At 40.7% G+C, this 23,726-nt stretch overlaps 5 protein-coding genes across 6 annotated transcripts; 1 reads left to right on the top strand and 4 right to left on the bottom strand.

The window, feature by feature from the left end:
- Window positions 1–15: 15 nt before the first annotated feature.
- On the bottom strand, window positions 16–5,337 carry LOC143184205 (BLOC-2 complex member HPS3). The gene is made up of 4 exons (XM_076386258.1): window positions 4,993–5,337; window positions 1,605–4,902; window positions 1,410–1,524; window positions 16–1,320 (listed from the first exon to the last, which is right to left on the bottom strand). The coding sequence occupies exons 2-4, from the start codon at window positions 4,833–4,835 to the stop codon at window positions 1,139–1,141; spliced, it is 3,528 nt and encodes a 1,175-aa protein (XP_076242373.1). The 5' UTR covers window positions 4,836–4,902; window positions 4,993–5,337; the 3' UTR covers window positions 16–1,138.
- Window positions 5,338–5,775: 438 nt separating this feature from the next.
- Borr (borealin-related) lies at window positions 5,776–7,135 on the bottom strand. Its single transcript, XM_076384640.1, has one exon. The coding sequence runs from the start codon at window positions 6,985–6,987 to the stop codon at window positions 6,124–6,126; it is 864 nt and encodes a 287-aa protein (XP_076240755.1). The 5' UTR covers window positions 6,988–7,135; the 3' UTR covers window positions 5,776–6,123.
- Window positions 7,136–7,500: 365 nt separating this feature from the next.
- Window positions 7,501–8,321, top strand: LOC143183176 (leucine-rich repeat-containing protein 51). The gene is made up of 2 exons (XM_076384641.1): window positions 7,501–7,618; window positions 7,840–8,321. The coding sequence occupies exons 1-2, from the start codon at window positions 7,501–7,503 to the stop codon at window positions 8,319–8,321; spliced, it is 600 nt and encodes a 199-aa protein (XP_076240756.1).
- Window positions 8,315–10,236, bottom strand: LOC143183173 (cyclin-L1). Of its 2 annotated transcripts, XM_076384639.1 has the most exons (5): window positions 10,100–10,170; window positions 9,934–10,022; window positions 9,647–9,831; window positions 8,970–9,554; window positions 8,315–8,892 (listed from the first exon to the last, which is right to left on the bottom strand). In XM_076384639.1, the coding sequence occupies exons 3-5, from the start codon at window positions 9,823–9,825 to the stop codon at window positions 8,646–8,648; spliced, it is 1,011 nt and encodes a 336-aa protein (XP_076240754.1). In that variant the 5' UTR covers window positions 9,826–9,831; window positions 9,934–10,022; window positions 10,100–10,170; the 3' UTR covers window positions 8,315–8,645. The 2 variants fall into 2 exon arrangements, with proteins under 2 accessions (XP_076240754.1, XP_076240753.1); XM_076384638.1 differs by having other exon boundaries at window positions 9,934–10,236.
- Window positions 10,237–12,640: 2,404 nt separating this feature from the next.
- Window positions 12,641–22,390, bottom strand: LOC143183172 (uncharacterized). Its single transcript, XM_076384637.1, has 6 exons — window positions 22,313–22,390; window positions 17,029–17,181; window positions 16,852–16,942; window positions 16,676–16,779; window positions 16,203–16,594; window positions 12,641–16,121 (listed from the first exon to the last, which is right to left on the bottom strand). Exons 1-6 carry the CDS (start codon window positions 22,320–22,322, stop codon window positions 12,651–12,653), a joined length of 4,221 nt encoding a protein of 1,406 aa, XP_076240752.1. The 5' UTR covers window positions 22,323–22,390; the 3' UTR covers window positions 12,641–12,650.
- Between the last annotated feature and the right edge of the window lie 1,336 nt (window positions 22,391–23,726).

Raw genomic sequence — 23,726 nt, forward strand, 5'->3', positions numbered from 1 at the left:
ATAAAGAAAGCAGTATGATATGAATTACAGATATATTATTTCTATGATGATTTATAAATATTGTAGATCATTTCTAACAGAATTATATTAGATTTATAACAAAGAGAAATTAATCCTAAAGGCACATCAAAGTTACATATCTCGTAACATTCAGAGAGCGATGAAAATACTACCATATCATATAATCAACGAATTTGATAGAAAGTAACCACTTACATGGTTTCCTAAACACATGCCATCCCGCCCTTAGAATTTAAAATATAAATCATTTCTTAACAGATTTTTATATGGGAATATATGGTCACCATGACTAAATTTCATAATTTAATGTATAAAGCAATCTAGTCCAAACTTATATATAACACTGTAAACATTTAGTTTTTTTATACCCTTGGTTCTGAATAAAATCTTATCAAGTGTGATTCAATTGTTCCACTAGCTAAGGGAAAGATAACATACGTCTAGACATAATATAATATATCTATATAGAACGTCTCAACAATTGGTTATAGGTGACTTAATTTCATCTATAGTATTTTTAATCTATTTTTGACATTTTTTCTTGTTCTCTATCTTTTTGATAAAACATTTTTTATAAAAATTTTGTGCGTAACTATACTTATTGTAACGGAAATCGAACACATCAGTTTGATTAAAAAAATGTGCATTTTTCAAAGTGTGTCGCAAAGTGACTAGATATTAATTGCAATTATGAGATTGTGCATTTAATGGTAATTATTTGCAAATATAAATATTATGTTCAATAAAAGAACATTCGTGAAAGTGAAACTGACATTTAAGAAATTGTCGATAATGCAAGTGTTTCGCCTTTTAAACAATAATGAACTATTCATTTTCAAGAACAGGCAATTTGTCAACTATATTAAATATCAAGTAACTTTCAGTAAGCGCTAAGTTGCGATTAATAGGATTTCGCAAATGTTGTATCACATGTAGAATTAATTATTGTTCTGAACAAACTTTGCTAATTATAACTTGCTCGAAATCTAACTCTGTTATATGTATAATTTCCATGCAACTTAGTGTTGCATACAAGACAGTCAAGTTCCCTTTGCAACTAAAATTAATTGAACGTATACTATCGTTCCGTGACTGATTATTTAGTTTAGAACATCGCTCATAATTTTAGAGTCGACAGTAATTGTTGTCCAGTTTCCATGATTAAAGATTTAACGTGTTCTGCGTGCATAATCTGGGTGCACATTTCAGTGCATTTTTGGAATGCAATGACGTCGTCCTTTGGGACGATACGGTGTAGACTTTCTAACGATAATGTATGTGGTAGGTAATTTAGAATTTCTGAAATGTGGGAAGATGCATTAACACATGCTCCACTATATATTCTAAAATACTAACAAACAAACGCACTTTCTCAAACAAATATTTACCTTTCATGATTTGTGTATACAAACAATGCAACTCCTGTCGTGTGACTGACATAGAAATTTTATTTTGTGTTAATTCAATTAAGTATTTCCATTCAGATTCCTTAGTGTAAACATCCTAAAAGTACAAAATAATCTTCTAGAATGTTATAATAAAAATAATACAAATAATAAAGTACTAAATTACACATTATATACCTTTGCATACTGTACAACAGCTTGGGGACAGTTTTCCATGAGAATAGTTGTTACTTCTTCCGTGTCCTGAATACATAATGTTTTCAAAGATAAATTACCATCAATTTCTTGTGATTCAAGAAATTGTTTGACTTCATGTAAACACTCATTTGGTACAAAATCACATGATAGTAATAATTGTAACTTAAACAGTTCTGCAGGTATAGTTTTTTCAATGTCAGTCTTATCAATATTAGCTAAATCCTTTAGATTACTTGTATTCAACATTTTCTGATAATCCTTTGCATATGGAGGCATTTTATCTAGATAATCAGGTCTAAACTTTGAAAATATGAAGTTTGTATAATTTTCGTCTATGTCTTCTTTATTATCTATTTTGTACACTTTAGTCTGAGATAATTTGCCTAAATATGATCGTACTAATAATTTGAATGCTTCGACCAAAGCAAAATCCTGCCGTATTTGATTTTTATTTATAACAGATGAATCTGCAATCAACTTTATACTAAAGTAATTGTGAAGATATTTTTCGAGGAAAACTTGCAAAGCCATTGCAGCGCTATGACCATCCCGACCTACCCTCGAAGGTAAGTACTCCAAAAAAACTTGTATAATTTGATGAAGAGATAGAATTTCATCTTCTTCTATAATCTGTATCAGAATTTCAGCGAAAGTCTTGTTTTTCTGACGCATTAGAGTCCCAGCAAAATCGGAAAACGTTGGAATCATTGGACTCCGTTTTCTCATTGCTGTCATGTCAAATAATAAATCCCAATGTTCAACAACCACTTTTTTGATACATTGTGCAGGGACTGGCTCAAGTATTTTCTCTGCTTGCTCTTGTTTCTCTACTTGGATATACAATAGTGTCAAAGCTAATTTAATTAATTCGTCAGTTTCGTATAATTGTAATAAATGTATCAATTTTTCTGTAGTATATTCTCTCAATACAGGACTGCCAAAAATTAATTTCAGTAAATCTCCTTTCTTCAATTTGCAGATTATCTCTACAATATTAAATCCTTGAAACAAAGCATCAGCTTCTGAACCACTCTTCAATGTTAGGAGTATGTCTGTTAAAAATGTAACAAGTCCTGGTCCATCTTGACATGATTTTCTAGATAATACTTCTGATGGCTTTAGTCCTGACATTTTATAATAAGGTATGCAGAAATCCCAGTCGGATTCATACTCCGAACGAATATAATAATCTGCGAGTAGCGCGCATGACTGATTGTACAAATTTTTTAATTTCGTCCCGTTTTTACTTGCAGTGTCATCCAATTCATCAATATCTGAACAATCATATGCGGTATCTTTCGCTAAACGTATTAAAGTATGAGCCTCTCCCAATAAATGTCTATAGGTACCGGGACTAGAAGACTTATGACTCTTTGCTGCGTTTAGAATGTCGTAATATAAGTTTTCTAGTTTAGGTAAGATTAAGGAATACAAAGTCCAAGAGTTTTCAGCTTTAGCTAAGAGAATTAAATAGCTTTTGCTATGCAACAGTTGTTGTATTCCTAGAAACGGTCGCAAGCCGATTAAGCAAACAGGTTCAGAGACACTAGGACACGCAATTTTATAATTATCTATATTATTGGCTGTTCTTGCAATATGGTGAGATAAACGCAATGTATAAGATTCGAGACCAGCTTCTGTTAATGCATGTAAAGCAGTATGTTCCAATGCCACGTGATTAACAGGTGCTGTGAATGGATAAGTAGTTAAACAAGTTGCATCCATAGGGTTTGAGCTAGTAGCAGAAAAATGATAAAGATATCCTTCCTGCAATGTGCACAGAAAACAGCTTACACCCTGCAAATATTTGTATTTATCTGATCTCAGAATTGACTTTTTTAAACAAAAACCATTGCATTCCTTTTTCATATATAGTGGTTTTAGTAGCAAACAACTGAATAGCTCTGAATTTCCATCAAGTTTGGAATTATTATTAATTGGCATAATCTTAAGAGATAATAAATTTTTTACTGTATAATTTTCTGACCAACCCAAGTCAGGAGAGTTTGTTTTAATTATAATTCTAATGTCTTGTGGATTCAATATAAAAGGACTTAAGGTATGCCCAGGTCCTGCTCTTTCTAAACTTATTGATGGAAAACTGACAGTCAGTGGTTGTGAATTTCCATCAATAGCTTCTTGAGTAATTAATCTTTGTAATTCTTCTCGTTCGTTATGTATTAAGTGATCTAAATTTATGATAACTCTATTATTGTTTGATTTTATTTTATTTAAATCTCCTGAATCTAATTTGCTCCAAACATTTGTTTTGGAGTTTTTACGTTTCTTATTTCTAACTTTTGAATTTACTCCTTTGGAATCATTATTTTCGGCTGTAACAAAATGAAGATCCTGCACAGAACTCTTAAGTTTTGAATTTGTTGCTTGCAGTATTATGTTATCATCTTGGATTCCGATGTTATTGCTATTCTCTACAAGAGAGGAATCCGTGGATATAGATGTTTTATCAATAGATGAAGAATTTGTAGAAGTTAAGGAGCTGAGTTGATCAATATCTTCATACATAGAATTTGTTAATCGAAAAACACATAAGTTTGATTTATCCATTATTGATATAAAATCTTCAACAATTTCCATTCGTGTGGGAGAAAAGGAAAATCCCAAAGACCATGGTCTTGCCTCAAAATCTATGAACTTCATTTTTGATACTTGCTGTGTTTCGACTTTAAATTCATGAAGAATAGCACTATTTCCTGAAGCTACCAGAAGATTACCAGTACTCTGACAACATGCAATTAATGTGGGCTGTATACTTAATGGCAATTCTATCATTTCTAAGCTATTTAATGGTCGATTCAAACTTGGAGTCACACGTCCTGCTATTCTAGCACGCATAGGCTGACTTTGATCTTTTACTATAGCCCAGTTTACATATATTCTAACAAAATTATTACTTGTTTTCCCAACATGATTATTGACACTTGCATCTCTACTGCATTTTGATTCTAATGTCACAACATAGTCTCCTTTAGCACAATGTATCATTTGATTAATCATATCAACAGTTGGGAACACAGTGTGCAGTTTAATATCTGACATCATCAATTCCCAAACTTCCACACAATGTGTAGAGAGGGCTAAGAGAAGCATTTCACGACCAGATGCATTTGCTATGCAGCTCGCAGTTGGCTCCTCAATTTGGGTGATGTTTTGCCCCAAAAAGTTGTGTACTGTGATTACACGCACCATGTTTAATCTTGTACTAGGAACAATCCTCAGACATACCTATGTTATGCTCAGAAGGAAATCAATATATCTGTAATCAAAAATATATTTGCTATTTGTGTAACCCAGTCAAACAGAAAGCTAAATATTATAGTATCTTAATATATTACAGAACTTGTACCTTTCCACATATTGCATCAATCAAATAAAAAAGCATAGGTTGTTGTTACTCGTTGAAGGTTACTTTACATTTCATTACATATCATTATTATACGAGTCATTGACATAGGAATATAAACACACGATCAATTCGTTGTCTTTTCGGAACTTTTTAAGTACTAGCGAGGTATAAATTTAAGCATACAGTATTGGTTAAATATCACTTTAAATCTGTTGAAGTAAAAAACAACCTGCTTTAGACTGTTTAAGGATTCATGTTGATCTGTGTTGATGAACTTATAACGCGTACTTTGACATTCCCGATCACAACGGGGGAACAACACTACTGTACAACGAACTACGTTAAAAGTAATATAATATGATAAATTCTAAAAAGAATGTTTCCATCAATACTCAACAAAAACTATTATTGCGATATTTTTTACATTATCTAATGTTCTATTAATATCTAAATAAACACTATTAATATCACGAAATACAAGAGAGCAAATACACTTGACTCATTTGACAGAACTATTTGTACGCGCATGTGTGCTTACGATTAGAATACAAACCTGCGTCTGCGCGTTCTTTTGATAAATTCATTATTTCGAAATATTTGTTTTTATTAAATGATAAAATGTATGATAGAAGAATTAAATGCTTCAAAGGAATGTAAATTAAACATTAAAATACAATATCAAAATATTAATTTTGTATTTAATTTGATAACTTCCTAATTATAAAACACATTACATATATTAAACAATCATTAGATCTATCATATTTTATTACAATTAATTATATAAAAAATTATACATGCATTGTTATCATACTGATCTTAACTATATTGTACAAAAATTTTACTTATAAATGTTTGTGCCTAGGAAATTTTCTATGAGTGTTTTAATACTTCATAATCATATACTATCTCAATATGCTACATACACGTTATTATCATAAAGCATAAATAGCAACAAGTGCCATCCAAATGTTAAATGGACATATAGTTCCATTTATTTCACTGATATTATTCATGATAAAGATGTAACAAAATGTCCCATACACATTTAGGTCTCAGCTCAGTCATTCAAACAACACACATAACAATCTAATACAAATTCTTCAGAAACATATCCTAGCAAACTCATATCTAGTTAGCTGAGATAACTTTTTCAATATGACTTTTCAGAGTTTCTAATTGTCGCATAGTTTCTGGATCTAATGAAGGAATATTTGATATACGTAACCCATCCTTAGGTAACAAAGATATAACATTGCCATTGCGTAAAGGCACATTAATATTGGCAGTATCTTCTTGAATGACTGCAGAAACTAGCAATGGGCTACCTTGCATACTAAGAACCATTTCCCCTTGTCTTGGGCGCCTCAATACATTTAATGGTGTGTTAGGCTTAATTTTTGGAGTCACCAGACCATATTCATTGTTCATAAGCTTCGAAGCTGCAGGAGTTTTATATTTATCAGTGTCCATAGACACTTTACCACGTTCCTTTTTGACCTTCTTCACAGTTGTTTGATTAATTTCACTAAGTTTTATCCGGTTATTTCTGGAAGAGCTACGTGTTCTTCTAGTTGCAGGTTCAGCAACTTTCAGAGCTCTCGAAGCACGCGTTGTGGCGACTCCCTCGGTCACGTATCCATCATCAGATACAGCAGTGTTTCTCTTCGTCGTCTTTTTCCCTTTCACCGTCTTTGGGACCGATGCTAACGAGCAGTCGTCAACGGAAGACGAAACCTCGTTACAGTTCTCCTTTTGGTCGTCAGCTTCATAACTGAGTATCTCACCCAGGGTCATTTGTCGTATCTCTTCCGGAAGTCGTGACAGAGTAACATCAATAAATGTTTCAAGACTTTTTATCGCCATTTTCGATTCCGCTTCCATTTTTGATATTCTCAATTGTGCTTGTCGCTCGAAATCTCTTATTAATAAGTCACATTCCTCCAACGACTGCTGTTCCTGCTTCGGTTTTCTGCTATGTTTTGTTCGCGGCATTTTTGGTACGGTGCTAAACGATAACTTCAAACAAACTATTCGTTAACCTGTGATATTAGACGCCTTTTATTGAATTTCTAAATCAATTGTGTACTTTTAAATATATTTAAATTGTTCGCCTCCTTCTTTAATAATTCCCTTTACCGCCGTTAACAGTTTACAATCTCATTTCAGTGATCACATGGACGATAGAACGGCTAAAACTGGCGCCAAACGATGAAGTAAAGTTTAAGCGAATGGTCTAGATGTCGCTTCCATCGAGTGTTCGAAAACACATTGAAATTCATTCGCTTAATCTGATTTGAATTCGAAGAATAGTTCGCGGTAAATTTGTGTAGTGAACATATGTGTAATCAATTATTGGATAAATGACTATCTATATTTTTTGGGGGAAAAATGATGGTGCTAGTAGTTTTAAGTAAAAAAAGCAAAATTGAGACAATAGTATTGGAAACTGGTAATTAATTTCAATCGAACAATTGTTAAATAACATTTATTCGTTTAAAAATTGAAATGGACGGTAGTGTTCCATACGAGGATTCGTTTTCCGATTACAGACGAAATGAACAGCAAGAGATGATAATAGCTGCTCCGTTGGACTTGTCATTTAAAAATGCATCCACTATGGATGGTATGTTAGTCAATGTAATAGTTTTACTATTCATAGAATCATTCTAATCTTTTCGGTATTATGGATTCTTTTTAACATTTGGTCCCGAAAGATCTTAGTCAACAGTGTTGACTTTGGTTTGGTACAACCAAACCTTAGAACCGAAAAGGTTAAAATGATATGCATGATTCCCTTTTCTTAAATAAAGGATAACATAAAAAAATGTGCCTTCATTACAAGAGACTTGGCAAATAAGCGCCCTCAAGCATCACGAACTGGTAAAATTCCGTTACGAACCACAACAGATCGTTTCGTAACAAGTTCGTTATGGTTAAGCAACAATTCCCTGACTACAATGGATGGATTTGAAAATCTTGTACAGAAGGTTCTCGATGATCCCAGATACCTTAGCTGGCTCGATCTTTCTTTTAACGAGATAAAGAAAATTGGGGACGAAATCGTAAAATTTCTGAATTTAAAGATTCTTTATTTACACGGTAACAATATATCGGATATTAATGACGTTTTGAAACTGAAAAAATTGCTGAATCTTAGATCGTTAACGTTACATGGAAATCCTATCGAAAATCTTCCATGTTACAGAGGATATATTGTTCATATCCTCCCACAATTGACAGCGCTAGATTTTTCAGCCGTACTTATCACCGAAAAGAAAAAGGCTCCACCTGCTGGATTTTATAAAATGATACAAAGCAGTACATGAATATAAAACTTTATTTTCAAGTTGCATTTGTATTAAATACACGCCTTTTTAAGTATTATTACTTGTAATATTTTCCCGAGAATGTACCATCTGTTCCAAGGTACTTTGACAATCTTACAAAGGATTCATCACGAACCTATAATTAGTTATTTTAAATTAACTCAAGATATGTACCATAAAAATTAATCTCTCCTATTTAAGTTGTATACTAATTAACAGAGGTAAAAAGGCCCCATATTATGTTACAACTCGAACTGCTAACGCAATCGCAGTAGTTTTTTTTTTTTTTTGCAATACGAAACAATCTTTTGTACATTGAACGATTCAATGTCGTCTGTGTTTACTGCGATGTTTGCTCGATTTTTCTATATCTCTATCCCGCGACCGACTGCGCGATCTATAACGACTGCGCGATGATTTATGACTACCGGATCGCCTTCTTTGTGCTTTTTTTGGTTTTCGTGATCGTCCATGACTGTGACTGCGAGATCTGCTTCTACTGTGTTTCTTTCTCTTGGAATGTTTTGTTCCTTCGCCTCTAGATGGTGAGGTACTTGGAGATTTCGATCGCCTTGATAAACAAACAAGATATTTGCAAAGTCTTATATAAAATTATACTCTATATTGTACTCTATATTGGTACCGTACCTGGGAGATTTTGTCCTTTCGGGTGCCGCATGTGTACCGCTGCGACTAATAAATCCGCCCCAGGCATTATGATGCTTAGGCAGTGGTGGACTTGGCGTATGACTATCAACATCTCCTCCTCTTGCTTTCGTTCTTGCTTCTTCATACTGGCGACGAAGTTCTTCTACTCGTTTCTCTAGTTGTTCTGGTTTAACGCGGGGTCGGTAGTAAAGACGTAATATACGACGACAAACGTCTCTAATGGCTGATTCATTAACTTTAAAAAGAGAAAACCAGGCAGGTGAAGTAGGTAATGGGAGTTGAAGTTGTCTAGCTCCCAAATAGACACACGCACAAGCAACAGTCTCTGGCTGATATCGCAAAAATACATCAGATCTCAATGAGTCATTCATGTAATTCCAACACTGTTGCATCAAAGCTCTATTCTTCTCATACCCCAGTACTTGCAAGTACATTACAATAATTTTGTGGGGATGCTTCACATGAACGCAGAAGCCCAGTTCCTTCAGAACTCTCCTTTCTGACTTAATTACTTGATTTTTTAAAGCCACATAATTTTGGTCCAATATTACTGGCTGAATTGGTCTGAAATAAATAACAGATGAACGCATTAACAATCATTTCTGTGTATCTATACATTTTATCAATGGTTTTACGATAACTGAGTTATAACTTACTTTTGACTGGAGACTTGTTTTATATGATTGAAAACATTAATGACATCCCTAATGCGCCTAGGTGCTTCCTCAATTTTACTAGCTAAACAGACACAACCCATTGCAGTTGTTTCCATATTATGCCTAACTAACGATTTACTGTAATAAAATCGTTGAAATATTACTTGTCCTGTGGCCATTGCAACCTGTTCAAAGAAATAGAAAAAGGGAAAATTATATGGTGTAGAGAGGTTATAGAGGTTATGCCGTTTATAAACATTTTGTTTACTAGCAAAAAAGCTACAAACCTGTGGCAATTTTAATAAGATGCCGGCTGTTTGTATTAGTTCACATCCTAATATTCGTAGATCCGTTTCGGTTTCTGCATCTAGTCCATCTAAATGAGACGGCGTCGAATTAAGCTTCTCCTCGGGTAATAGACAATTTTGTAACGTTAACACAATCTTTCCATACGGTTTCGTGTTTCCTGTGGTTGTGTTTTTCACCGGAGCCGTAGAGTTTTCTTTTGTATTGCTCATTTTACCATACAATATCTAAACTCATCCAAAACTTTTCTCCTTTCGGAAATACTTATCGCACATCACGTTAACCTTTCATTTTCTCGACCACAAGTTCGATTGATGACCTTAAAGTTACGTATCACTTTGAAGAATTGTAACTCGCATGCGATTTAGTTTACTGGAATGGCGCCACCGTCTGCTGTGAAAATCTACATGATTGTTTCGGTTCTTCCTAGTATTATTTATGGTATAAGACGAAAGAATTTGATCAAATATATATTTCTTTTCTTTTTAATATTATAAATTTATTAACCAAGCAAAAACATTTTACTTCTTTAATTTAAAGTCGTATTTTTTTGTGCTTATCTTTTAATTTCGAATTCAATCGTTACCTTAACGTCATCATGGAAAGCGATCGTTAGGAAAGAGGTTTCGTCTCAGTGAGTTGTGAAACGTCGTAGCGCGCCAGTTAACGGTTTCTTCGGAAAGTTTGAATATGCAACTAATAGTGCTCGGTTCAATTTTATCGTACAAAAAGTAGTGAAAATAAGTGAAATACAGTTCAAAGTAAGAAGATAATGCTAATAATACACAAGGTGAAGTATTTTTTGCATGATAAAGTTCGAAAACTTACTCATTGCTTATAGTACGTTGGATCATGTCACATGTTTGCAAGATCGAGAATAAAGAAAGTTCACATTTTAATAATGACAACTTGTATGTTACAGAGCCTTCAATCCTGTCAATTGGTATCAATAATGGACTAGGACAACATGCAACCAGAAATTGGTAAGTGACTTTTATGTATTCAATTTTTATATGAAGTAACTGGAACAGTCAAATCGGAATTGCGTTCTACAATGCATCGTAAATGTTAAGATGGCCGATCTATTGGAAGTTTCGATTTGACTAGTTCTTCGATCTTCGATATAGGGAGAAAAGAAATAGTACAATATTGTATTTAAGTATATAATTCCTTCGTTCATTATTACATGTCAGCTTTCTCTGTTATTTCAAAACGAATATTCATAGATCGATGCATCCGATGCAAACTGTGTACCAAAAATTTAGCAAATTTGTAACTCGTACACAAAAATTTCCGATCGATTTGAATAAAACATTCCCGAACTTACAGAGTAATAGGATTTTTGTGTGTCCCGCAGAGAACGACATACTAAGGTGTATAATCATAAATATATACAAACTAAGAAATAATACACGTGTAATATAATACAGTCGCATAACGTAACAATTATTATACAACGTATACATAGTAGTAACTCATAGTGAAACGTAACGCAAAAAAGGTAAATGAAGAACTAACAATAGCGATAGTAATATCATTCATAAGTCGCTCAGATTTATGTTCTAGCTTTTCATCTTCTAAATTTCTTTCTCGTTCAATTTCGGTCCCTGTGTTTCGTTTTACATACATGATTTACAAGTTACAATGGTAGGGGGGAGTAAGAAATGTCAGTTTCTCTGTTAACTGACAAACTTTTTCGTTGTGCTGATTTAACCCTGTCTTTGCGCGATTAATTATAACGTTTGAGGAATAGTTGATAGGAAAGTCGAATAAGTTGAGTAATATAAGACTCTACAGGGTGTTTTAAAATTGTAGTGGTCGTTTTATACGTGAAAATAAATCGCAAATATGAATATTTTCAACTGACTTTTTATATAAAATCGCCACGTTTCCGCTTGTATCACCAGTTCTGATACACCCTGTAATGTCAAAACAGAATCTGTGTACTGCCTTGTGGTAAAGGAGCCAGTCAATTGTCTTTGAACAATCAATTAAATTTGGATAGAGCATGACACAATGCGAGGTACTTCAACGAACAATTCGTTTAGTATGTGATTACAGAGGACCGAGGTAGGAACAATTTTTCATGTCGAAAATCATAAGATCGAAGAAACCGATCATTCTCATAAAATTCTTCGCGTATCAAATATCGAAAACCGTATCACATCGATACGGACGCGTCGAAGAAAATCGACAGATCAAGAAACATGGAACATTGCTATGAACGTTGCCAACTCGACTACATGTAGATTTATATTTCTCGAAGGATGTGTGTGTTCTTAAAAAATTTGAAAAAATAAAATCTCCAGCGTCTGTGCTGTGCATTTTTCCCTGTATTCGGCGAGGCGCGTGTGCCGTATTCTATACAGAGTGTTTCATAGGAGATGGTCCTATAACTCAAAAGCAGACGATTTTACGATTTTTTTTAAAAAGTTGATTTAAATTTCAAGATCCAAATAAACTCTGCACATTTTTCGATTCATTTTGTCATGCACAATTGTCTTTAGTCCAGTTTGACCACCAGTCACGAAACACTTTGCATACAAAATTCTGAAGCGTCTCAATAAAACGATAGAAATCGTTACACATCCACGCTAAAAGTTATTCGATAAACATTATATCGAGTATCTGGCAGTGATGTAGCTTTTTTTCTTCGATCAAGGACGAAACATTCCGCCCACTCGCAAACTTTGTGTAATTAAGATCGTTCGGCGACGTCTGTTCGAGTTTTCGAGGAAGCCTCGTTATTTACACGCGCTGCATCGTTGCACGTTACCTGGCTCTCAGTCTTCTCCGTCTCGATACTCTCCAGCTTAGTCTCAGACTTGATCGACGCGTTCAAGCTCTTCAGAAAGTTGCCGAGGTGTTCGGCGGCTATCGGGTTGTTTGCCCACTCGTTAGAAGGAAATGCAGCCAATAGTCTCTTTTGAAACATTTCCGAGGTCAGCTGTTTCGCGTCGGATTGTTTGAAGGAACCTTTCTTCTCGTTATCCTGGCTCGAGTCTTCGACAACACTGTCTTCGGTCTTCGTTGAGATTTCAGAAGACTTCAAACCTTCCGATGGCGAAGGAAATCCTTGCTCCACTGTGGAACAATTCTTGTTGGAGTGAGTTTCAATCGTTACCGAGCTGGAGTCTGGACTAGCAGGCGATTTGCTGCTGGACACTTCGGGGCCCGTGTTACTTTTCGTTGGGCTTGGCGCGGGTACATCATTGTCAATCCCATTTGAGGCAGTGTTCTCACTGTCCCTGTGACTCGTAGTATTCTCGTTGCTCGTGTTTGCGTTCGTGTCTCCAGGAGGAGGCGATGGAGAAGCCGTCGAAGACACTCTTGGGCTGGCAGCTTCTCGGTGAGGAGTTTGACGAGAATTGTCTGGCTCCTTCCTGGACTCGTTACTCGTTTCCGAGTTAGATTCGCGAGCACTTTCGGTAGGCGGTTTATCTTCACTATTAACGCTGCTGTTAGTGCTGCTTCGTGGAGAGTATCGATTATTGTTCTCTGCAGGAGGTGGATACTTTGTTTGGACGGACAATTGTTGACCACTGTCAGTGGAATCCAGAGTTTCGTTATGACGAAACGCGGGTGTCTTGCTTGTCTCACTCGCTAGAGATCTGTTTAAACAAGTGGTCGCCGATCTCTCGTTCGACTGCTGTTGTTTAGTAATGGGAACAGCCAGAGGAGCGATCGATGATCTGGCTGGCTTCACTGGAGCACATTGTGCGGCCAAATGACTCTTCCCAGGCATGTTACTTATATTTCGGTTATCAGTGTTACCCATGCTAGAAGAATTTGCCTCGGTTACTCGCGGCAACCTCAGTCTCGCGTCCATTTGAAACTGTTGGAGATTCGGCGCTTGGCTTAGAGCGTACAGGCTCTGCAGACTCGGGAAAACTGAGCTCAAATTTGTGTTTGACCGACTGTTGCCAATAGGGCTTGAAAGTCCAGGTGCATAAACTGGTGCACGTGATGGTGTGGGAAGGGGACAGTCGCTGACTCGATGCGCCGCTGGAGTCAGAGAACCAGGCGGTGCTCTATAATATCTATGACCTCCCATAAGAGTCACCACTTGTCCCTGATCCGAGATGTTAGGCATATTGTCTCTAACCGACGTTTTTGCCTTTAGTTTCGTCACTGGCTGCGGTATTCTCAATGGATGCATATCCACCTTCTTTCCTCCGCTGAGATCTAAGATATCCCTTGACTCCTGGTCTCGTTTTCTCTTGCCAGGAGGCGCTGGTCTCTGCTGGCCAATTTCCGGCTGCTTGGTCTGCCTCGGTTTAGGCGGCGCTGGCATTCTTAACTGTCCAGCCTTTAGAGCTTTCAATACTCGCGGATCGACTGACCTATCATTTAAAGTAATACTTGGGCTCACTTTCCCCAGTGCGTTCTTTCGGTTGTCTTTGGGGTCGTTAGGCTCAGCGAAGGCACCGCTACTACCTGGCGATTTTGGAGCAGTGAGGGTTATGCTGAGACTCGCAGGGATGTTCAGTCCACAACCGTCTAGAATATTTCTCGTATCGTTTGAAAGCATAGGGCTGGACGGGGTCTTTGAACTTTGCGAGGTAGGCACTCGACTAGGTCCAGCCTCGCCAACCAAATTTGCTGGTCTCTTAGCAGGAATAATATGCTCAGTTGCTATCTTTCGAGGTGATTTCACGTTGTTCTGCATAGAGATTGTAGGCGCAGGAGTAGGAGTCGGAGTAGGAGGAGGAGGAGCAGCAACAGTCTGTTTCTTCGCAGCTTGTGCTTGAGCCTGTTGTTGTCTTTTCCGTTTGATGTCAAAGATAGGCAGCCCTGGCGGGCATTTCCGCTTCACTGCTCCCGCTGGAACCACCGGTGGGTCGTTGGAGAAAGTATAAACGTCAACTTTCGCTGGATTATTGTTTGTATTAATGTTCACAGTCGCGCTCGAACTCTTTGCATAGCTAAATGCACGCGCATCCACGTCACTGCACTGTTTGTTCGCGGTCACTCGAATATTGCTGTTAACACCGCCCATAGTCGCAACACGCTTGCCCGCGTTAGAAGCAGTTCCTCCTATGTTCACACTACCACTCTCAGTGTTGCTCTTGCTCTTGCTCTGACCTTCTGCATTATTCGGCGTCTCCGTCAAAACTTTATCCTGCTCCTTCTTTGTTGCATTGTTAGTCTTGCTTTGTGAATCGCTCGATTCATTGCTGGTGTTAGCCTCGGTCGTCTTGGGGCTCGAATTCAACTGCGTATCGGAGCCTGACTCCCTGGCGGTCAACTGGAAACCTTGTAGGAACTGTTTCTTCTCCTGTTGCTCCCCAGGTTTCTTCAGCGTTGCTTTCAACACGTTGCTCGTGTTTTTCTCTGGCATCGATCGTTCCACGAACGTAACTCTACGTCTCTGTTTTTCCTGCTTATCTGCCTGCTGCTTCTCCCTATCTCTCTGAAGATGCTGCATCAACGCACTTGGGGCGTCTTTCTCTATCTGTCCACAGTGCAATAAGACATCGCTGATAACTCTGGGTTTCGATGGGCTGGTGTTATTAGTTGGCGGACACTGTTTCAACGTGATTTTCACTCCATTCGAGTTTTGTCCGCTTCCTATACTGACCACACTAAATTCTGGGCTAGAGGACTTTGTTTCCGTGCTCGTGGTGCTCTGTTCCTTTGAATTCCACGTACCAGGAGGGCTTCTGAGCACTTCGTACCTTCCATCTGGATTCTTTAATATCTTAATGGGCGTTTTCATCTGCTTATTCGTCTCATTGCTCGAAGCAGTCGACGCGACAATGTTACTCGCTGCTGTTGTTGTCGCGTTCGTCGTCGTAGCCGAAACTGTCGTTGAAGTAACGGTCGTCGACGTCGTCACGCTACTTGACGGTTCCTCTACCTTAGCCTCGACCTTCTTTACTTCCGTTGGGAGCTTCTGTTCCTTGGGAGGCAACGATTTCTCGCTCGTGACTTCGTTTGGATGATTCAACACCGGTCTTTCTTTACGTTCGTTGGATCTCTCAACTTCAGGCCTAGATTCTGCATCATTCTGGGCTCCTTCGGCGTCGACGTTGTCTCTTGTGGCGACAGCGGCATCGGCTGGAGGCAAACTTGCGCCCAAACCAGGCGTGGAAGGTCTATCATGGGGAGGTGCTTCTAATCTCTGCTCCTCCAGCGCTACTCGGTAGAAGAATCGCATCGGCGCATTCTGGAACAATAATTTTCAAACGTTAAATACCCTAGAAAATTCTCTTATGATATTCCAAGAGTGAAGTATCGATTGACATACTCTCTTCCATGCGTATATGTAGGCGACATCCATGAGAGTCCAGTGTTCCGGAAGCGGAGCACGTCGATGACAAATCTCGATAGTGTACCTCGTCATATCGACGCTGTACTTCAAGGCTAGGAATTTCTTCAGGTGTGCTATTGTCACCAACGCGGGACATTGAAGGTACCGCCTGTTGCTCGTTGTGTTTGGGTTACTGTGATTGTTGTTACTTGTAGCGTTATTTTGACTGTTGGGTCCGCTCGAATTGTTGTCATCGTTTGTGCTGAGGATAGTAAGGGGATCTGTCCCGGGTGGGAGATACTCTAAACTTAAGCTGACTGCGTCCTCTGGGGCGAAAATCAACCTTCCGCTTACATCTTCTCCGCGTTGTTCTGGAGTCGCAAAATCCGCTACAAAATACAGATAATAAAACATAACTTAGTAATTCATATAGTAGAAATCGTATAAAATTAGAAACCACTGTGTATTACCATGTTCAGGATGTCTCTTATAAAACTCCCTTCTCTTTCGCATTTCTTTATGGTATAGTCCAGGAACCAACTTATAAACGATATCCTGCAACGCCTTGTCGGCTCTGAAAAGCGAGAACGTTTAAATAAAAAGTGTTCAGAAAGATCGGTGTTCCCTGAGAGGGGGTCATGCTTACTTGATGTTCGGCTTTGCTTTGTTGAGAACATGCTTGCAGGATGGACAATGGGCTTCAGTGTTCAGGTGTTTCAAAATGCAGCTTCTGCAAACTAACCAACAGAAAAAAAGCAACGTATCATTATCCGTCCGTTCCGGTGAAAAGCAATCCTCCTCGCGTCCGATTCAATTTACTTACACGAATGCAAGCACTCGACGACGGTGGTTGCGTCTATGAGGTACCCTCTGCACAGCGGGCAAATGAGATAGGGATTCACCTCGCGAAGATACGTTCTTTTGCCCACACCCGACATTTTTTCTTGTGGAACAGAACCAGCCGTGGTGATGGTGCCTGCAACGAGAAACACGGTCCTGTGTAATCCCATGGAAAACCGCAACGCGAAGGAAGGCTCTTTCGCCTTGCCACAGGGTCGAGCAAGAAAATTCTTGGTTCGTGGAAGAGTGAGTCGGTGCTTCGCGTTTTCCGAACTATCGGGTTCGCCTCGCGATGCCGTTCCTTATCTAGCCTACATAAACCGACGTATCTCGTTTATTGTATCACGACTGTTTATGGATTCCTGGGTGCACAGCTTGTACGGAGATGTTTGAATAAGACGAACGGTCTGTTGCAACTCACTGACATACGCCGAGGATTATTTTACCGCCTGGAATAACACAATTTTTATTTTTTACTTTTTAACATTCAGACCTGTAGCGATCACGCGGAACTTTTTTTCGTTATCTTTTAATGCGACTTGTGCAAATTTCGTCCAGCTTTCTAATATCATAATAGATCTCCCGTCCAAAGCGGAATTCCCCCACTCATCAAGCTACATTTGTTTCATTTACAAACTTTCGCGAAAGTTGCCAGCTGATTCTTGCCGGCAAGATCCAAGAAGGTAATTCGCAAATCTCGTCGGCGAATGGACCGTGCGTGGCAAAACGGTTAGGCGGCGTGTCACGTTGTTTAGCCCACTTTCCCGAAGGTTTCTCAGGTAGCTAGAATCCCGTTGCCTGGTTCTCGACCCCCCTCCATCGGGGATCCAACCACCCGTAGGTAGACGGGTGCGTTTTATCCTCGTTCTCCCCGAGGCGAGGGATTGTCCTTTCCGTTTTTCCGCTCTGTACCGTGCGGTGAAACCGCCGAGCAGCAGTCCCCGCGTTACACGCGACCACAGGACGCGCGTGCACGGTATCCAATCGAATATACCTGCCAGTATTGATCGAATATCGCGGTATTTCGCCGAGTGCCGCGGATAACAGTCGCGGCCCGATGCTTATTATCGTTTATTCAGGAAATTAGCTCTCGATACGAGTCGTTCCAACGGCGATTCGAAAGCGCGAGGCTGTAGCCTGCGACGAGAACGAATGATGTACATATAAAGCAGAGCGGAATGTCCCAAGAATTACGTTCAATTCGTAACGTCACTTGTCAAGTTGTCACGACGAATCTACGAGTGTCACGGTGTACAGTGACAGAGACAGAATGGGAGAAGTATGGTTGAGGTTCAGTTATTATCGATGTTTATGTGGCATTATCTTGGAACAGGACTCCAATATCCAAATCTGCGTTAGAATGCTTTGGCCAATGTTTCTACTGTAATTGGGAATCTGCACTAAGCCTCACGGAATTGCTTTTGATCATGCTCATTTGGCATGTGACGTACCAAGCAGTTTCATATTTCATGCTAATAAAAACGAAATTAATTGAAAGAAGGATGGCTGAGATAAGAGTAACGTGGAACAAGCAGGGCAGATTACGACACCACAATCCCACGCGGTTAATACACCAAAAAAGCTATGTGACCCAGAAGAACGAGATCCCCAAACTTTTAAGAGAATTACTTTTTTATTCGAACCATCCATATTGAACTTTTTAGAAATCTTTTTCTTGCAATAATCTAATTTGACCAACACTGGGACTGGAAAAGTGCTTTCTCATTCATCGGTTTCATTATTTTCCTGAGAAAACCAAAGAGATGGGGACACAGAATCTGAAATCCATTAAGTCGAGGCTGTTACCATACTTGAACATTTTCGCGCGGTCATTCCTGCTGTGGCAAGCACGTGTCACGGATGCAGGGACGCGCCTAAACGCAGGCCCATTTCCACCGATCGACTGGTTTGCTCGTGGCATTGGGAAGCAGCGACTTTTCTGCCGAAGCCGAACGGTACACACCGAGAACGAGCGACGATATCTTGTCGCACATCAAGTCCAATTAACCCGTTAGAAATTAGCTGGGCCATTTGGACGGCTATTCGGTACGCCTTGAGCATACACACCGTGCCGTTCCGCGGTGCCTAGTACTTCGTCTATTTATATCAGGCCGTAAGAAACGAAATTCTCGAGCGGCATCGTGAGTGCCGATGCGAACAAGCGATCGTCTGAATCGTCTTAGAATCGAGTTAGCAAATTTCCTTGATCGCCGACACTTTTCGCGATAGCATCTTTGGAGACTTGCCGACGGTTTGCGAGCTTTGAGAGCATCGCTGCTGCGGTTCATTCTTAACACATTTTTCTATCTCCTTATTAGATAATTCTGGCCATACTGCCTTTATACATTTCTCATGTTCTTCTCGTGTATAATTGTGTATTAGTAAACATGTTTCATATTTCATAGTTCAATGAAAGCTTTACTAAAGATGAAATATCATAGTATGAATGAAGATGTTATTTAAGGACAGGATCACTGTGTGCAATCTGCATGATCGATCTTTCGGAGAATGTGGCACGGCGGTTAATGTCTTACATAGTTGGAAATTGGTAGAGTTTCGTGAAGCAATTAAATCCTCGACTTATCTGAAATGTCGTCTGGGTAGTATGACATAAATCGTTCCCCTTTGCACACGATGTACGTGGAATGTTTTATGAGAAAAATTCACGACATTGCTCGGGGTAATTATCTGGGCTTTGAAAATTCATGCGCAGTATTTCTTAAGTTGTCGGAAGAATAATTCAATGATCAGTTCATTCACTTTGCTAGTGTCTCAAGAATAAATATTGAAAGATCTATAGTCGAAACATTAAAATGTCTCCAAAGTTGTCTTCTAATAAAAATAATCAAATCACTTGAATATACATTATAGATTATCTACATTAATTAACTGGCAATGCTCAAAGATTGAGTGAAATGATATAGCTATTGATGCATCTATTATAAAATATTGCTCTTACCAAAAAAAGGTCGATACGAATCTGCATCAATTCTGTTAAAAGTTTGCCCACTTTTGGAATCTGGAATCGTTTAAACTCTAAAACTCTTTTCTGACCTATTATTCTGAGAAACTTCTAAGAACTTTTGGTTGGAAGTAAAACCCAAAGTTCGAAACTCTTAAACTGTTAAAGATATTCAACCTAGAGGGTCAATGACTGATCACAGGTAATTGGATACAAATTTACTCATTGATAAAATAAATGAAGAGCAAGAGAGCAAATGGAACAATCGCTGTTCCAACGGAACATGTGTGTTTTCCGTTCCACTCTCATTTTCTTTCGCGAAACTTTAGCCGCCTTATCGTGCGCATTATGTGAGTTACAGATTAGACCCCCAGCTGTTCTCTCTCTCTCCCCCTCTGATCCCTCTTCGCCGCGTCGCCTTCTATATACGCTCGTACCCCAAGAAAAGAGAGTAGGGAGACGACGACCCTACTGGTTGGATGAGACCATGATTCGAAGTAACCTTAGCGACCGTGTACAGAGATCGCAAAAGAAAGGCATTCAATCGGCCATCCTGCTCTCACGACCATGTCGGCCGCCAGGGAAAAATGTGCTTCCGCCTCGACATATTCGATTTTTCCTCATATATACAAGAGAGCTCGCTGCTACAGGCCCTTCTCAAATACGCGTTAATTGGAAACAGAAACAAGACGTTCATTCCTGGAAAAGGAGATCGAAACGGGGGAACAGAATGCTACCTTCGACTTCCTTTCGTTCTCACCATGAAATCGAACACGATTGACTAATCACATTTTTTCGTCAGAGCATTATGATGCACGTAAAAATGCATCGCCTTCGTTGCAATTTCGCGGCAAAGTCGACGCAAGCGAATACTTAAGCATCGCGTGCGACGGAGTTTTTTCGTACCTCGTTATTCAACGAATCATAAATACCCCTCCCGTGTTCTCGTCGCGAATACTCAGGATGCTCGTCGACAGAGAGAAGAAGGCCGCGACAAAGGTTCTCGAGTTGAAAATTCGTCCGTCACGAGGAATTTCCCGCCCATTGTCTCGGCGCGGACGTATTCACCGTTTCACGGCGATCTGGTTGTCCGAGGCGGCCAGCTGATTAATCAGTTGAGACACGTTTTCTCGTGTATCGTAGGCAACGGACGTTGCGAGATTGCGACGCGAACGTGAATGCGACGAAAGCGGCGCGACGAGTTTTTCAGTGGAAAGCTCTCGATCCCCGTCCCGACCCGTCCCTTTGCCTACCGTTACCTTGATTTTCGACAATGGCCTAGGATCCGCATCTCCTCTCCTTCCAACGGAAGTTCACGCGTCGAATGGGTCGAAAGGAGATCCCGTATCGAGCACCCTGCCAGCGCCGGCAATGTTTATTCCGTCGTCGCGCGTATCGCGAACGCGTACCGAGCGATTTCGTCGAGGACGAAGCAGCGCGAATACGAGAAAACTCGCGACTACAGGCTGCACCAAAACACAAGCTAAATGGGTGTCGGAACGATTCATGTGGGGAACTCGGGAAAGTCTTCTGCAGATCTTCTAAAAGCTAGATTGTGACGAATAGGTAGGTTTTTACAGCGATTAAGATCGATTCGTTCTTATGTAAATAATGGAGTAGATAATTATATGAATGTTAGTGTCTATGGATTTAACACAGATATAAGCACTACGAGATGGCAAATTTGTGCAATCTGAGTAGGAGACAAAGTTTCGGAGTATCCTAATTATTTTCAGAATCAGTTGCTCCAAAAAGCGAGGGCTACTGGAAACCGAGATCCACTCAGCTGAGCGCGAATGAAATTGCTCCAAAAGATTAATTCCGCAATAAGACGAAAGAACATATCTCTGTAAAAAGTTTCGCGAAAATCTTATTCCGCACCTTGGGGACAATTTCTCAAGGCGGCTAGCATATTTTGAGCCGCTCTGTATACTATCAGCCGCGTGCGAGAGCGAGACAGGAATAGGTCGAACAGAGAGGTGCCGCGCGCGAGAGGATAGAAGGAGGAGAGGGGAAAAAGAGTAATAACGAGAAAGACGAAGAGTGGGACAGAAAAAGAGAAGTGGGATGGGGTATCGGGAGGCAAGGGGAGGGGTAGGTGGGGAGAGAAAAAGATGGAGGAAACCGCCCTCTCCGTCTCTCTGCCTCTCTGCCACCCTCCGTCTTCTTCTCTCTCCGGCGTTTCTCAGCATTCAACCGGCGAGTAGGTCTCTCTACTACGTGCACACAATCGTACACGCTCGAAAGCGACGTATGTATCGTGTGTTGCCGCTGCCGCTGGTTGCGTGCGTGTGTATACACTTACGTGCGAGCATGCGATGATCGTAGCGGCTAAACGCTATCCTCTATGGTATTGGAGCATGCTGGTCCCTCGGTAGGTCGACAGAGAAGGACTCCCGTGTTTATCCTGTCGTCCGTGGCGGCGACGAGGTCCACGGCTCTGCTTTCCTGGCTGTTGTGAACGCGAGGTGCGCGCGGGGTGTCCAGGGCAACGGCTGTACGTCGCGTGGCCGACGTGTTGTAACGCGACGATTCTCGCGACGGACGGCCAGCCTCCGTGGGCATTCGGCGAGCAAGCACGGGGCCTGCACACACAGAGACGCGGCCGATTTTACTTTCACCTATTCACCTCCGGAAGCGCCGTCGAGCCAGGACACAGACTCCGGAGAGACAGGCTCGCGAAAAAGAAGAACGAGAAACGAGCCCGACACACACGCACCAGGGACGAGGGAGGAGAGGAGGCGGAATATAACACGACGAGGAGAGCCGTACGACGGCGCCGCGAGCACGAGGCGGCGTTCTCTGGTACTAAGCCGCGGAAATGAGCGACATCGAACGCGAAACGAACGCGCAAACACACGACCGGGACCGCGTCTCACGCCAAACTAAACCGAAACCCCCGGAGTGGGATATGCCCTTTCCCCTCCCGACCCCCCGAGCGTCCCTACGCGTCCCTTCGCCGCGCGCCCCTTTTGCGCTCCTACCTCGCCCCCTCCATCGTCTTTCTCTCCTGTCCTCCAGGCTCTACACACGCTCCTCGCGCTACACGCCTGCCGTTTCGTTTTACTCTCTTCTCCCTCTCTTCTCCCCCTTCTCGGTCCCCCCTCTCGCCCTCTCTCTCTCGCTCCCTTCCTCGGTCGCTGTCTTTTTTCGCGCGCTCTCGCTTTCCCTCCCTCTCCCTCACCCTGTCTCTCTCTCTCTCGCTCGCTCTCGCTCTCCCCGCTCTCCCCGCTCACTCTCTCTCCCTTTTTCTCTCTCGGCGGTAGCGGCCTTTCCTGCCCCCTCGTGCATCAACGTTCGTGCTCGGCTGTTCTCCTGCCTAGACTGCCCTAGCCTGCCTGGCCTGGCAGCCTGGTTTGCTCGACTACGGCTGCTTTGCTTCCTTGCCTGCCTGCCTGCCTGCCTGCCTGCCTGTCTGCCTGTACGAGTCGTTTTTCTCTCCACTCTCTGTGCGCGCTTCTGGCCACCCCTCCCCCCTCCACCGAGTGGTACGTACCGACACTAGCACACTAGACCGAACACACCAACGAGCCGACCAGTCTCTCTCTGTCTCCCCCTTCACCCCATCGACGATCACCCCGTTACCAGCCGGGTTACGAGCTCCCCTCTATTCGCGCGCCGATACCTCACCCTTCTCGCTACCTACCCCTCTCTTCGACCTTCCTTCCTCTCTCTTTCATTCCGTGCACCTCCGATTCCCTTTCGCCTCCGCGAACGCA

This window comes from Calliopsis andreniformis, chromosome 9, assembly GCF_051401765.1.
Source record: "Calliopsis andreniformis isolate RMS-2024a chromosome 9, iyCalAndr_principal, whole genome shotgun sequence".
NCBI lineage: Eukaryota > Metazoa > Arthropoda > Insecta > Hymenoptera > Andrenidae > Calliopsis > Calliopsis andreniformis.

Excerpts from the sequence above, each read along its gene's own strand:
- LOC143184205 (XM_076386258.1), bottom strand. The coding sequence starts at position 4,835 with ATGGTGCGTGTAATCACAGTACACAACTTTTTGGGGCAAAACATCACC. Across the intron at positions 1,525-1,604 it reads CTGTTGTACAGTATGCAAAG|GATGTTTACACTAAGGAATC; the intron begins GTATATAATGTG and ends TTGTACTTTTAG. Across the intron at positions 1,321-1,409 it reads GTATACACAAATCATGAAAG|AAATTCTAAATTACCTACCA; the intron begins GTAAATATTTGT and ends CCCACATTTCAG.
- Borr (XM_076384640.1), bottom strand. The coding sequence starts at position 6,987 with ATGCCGCGAACAAAACATAGCAGAAAACCGAAGCAGGAACAGCAGTCG.
- LOC143183176 (XM_076384641.1), top strand. The coding sequence starts at position 7,501 with ATGGACGGTAGTGTTCCATACGAGGATTCGTTTTCCGATTACAGACGA. Across the intron at positions 7,619-7,839 it reads AAATGCATCCACTATGGATG|ACTTGGCAAATAAGCGCCCT; the intron begins GTATGTTAGTCA and ends TCATTACAAGAG.
- LOC143183173 (XM_076384638.1), bottom strand. The coding sequence starts at position 10,164 with ATGAGCAATACAAAAGAAAACTCTACGGCTCCGGTGAAAAACACAACC. Across the intron at positions 9,555-9,646 it reads AAACAAGTCTCCAGTCAAAA|ACCAATTCAGCCAGTAATAT; the intron begins GTAAGTTATAAC and ends TATTTATTTCAG. Across the intron at positions 8,893-8,969 it reads GAAAGGACAAAATCTCCCAG|GCGATCGAAATCTCCAAGTA; the intron begins GTACGGTACCAA and ends TTGTTTATCAAG.
- LOC143183172 (XM_076384637.1), bottom strand. Across the intron at positions 16,943-17,028 it reads CGTCGAGTGCTTGCATTCGT|TTTGCAGAAGCTGCATTTTG; the intron begins GTAAGTAAATTG and ends TCTGTTGGTTAG. Across the intron at positions 16,122-16,202 it reads ACATATACGCATGGAAGAGA|AATGCGCCGATGCGATTCTT; the intron begins GTATGTCAATCG and ends TTATTGTTCCAG.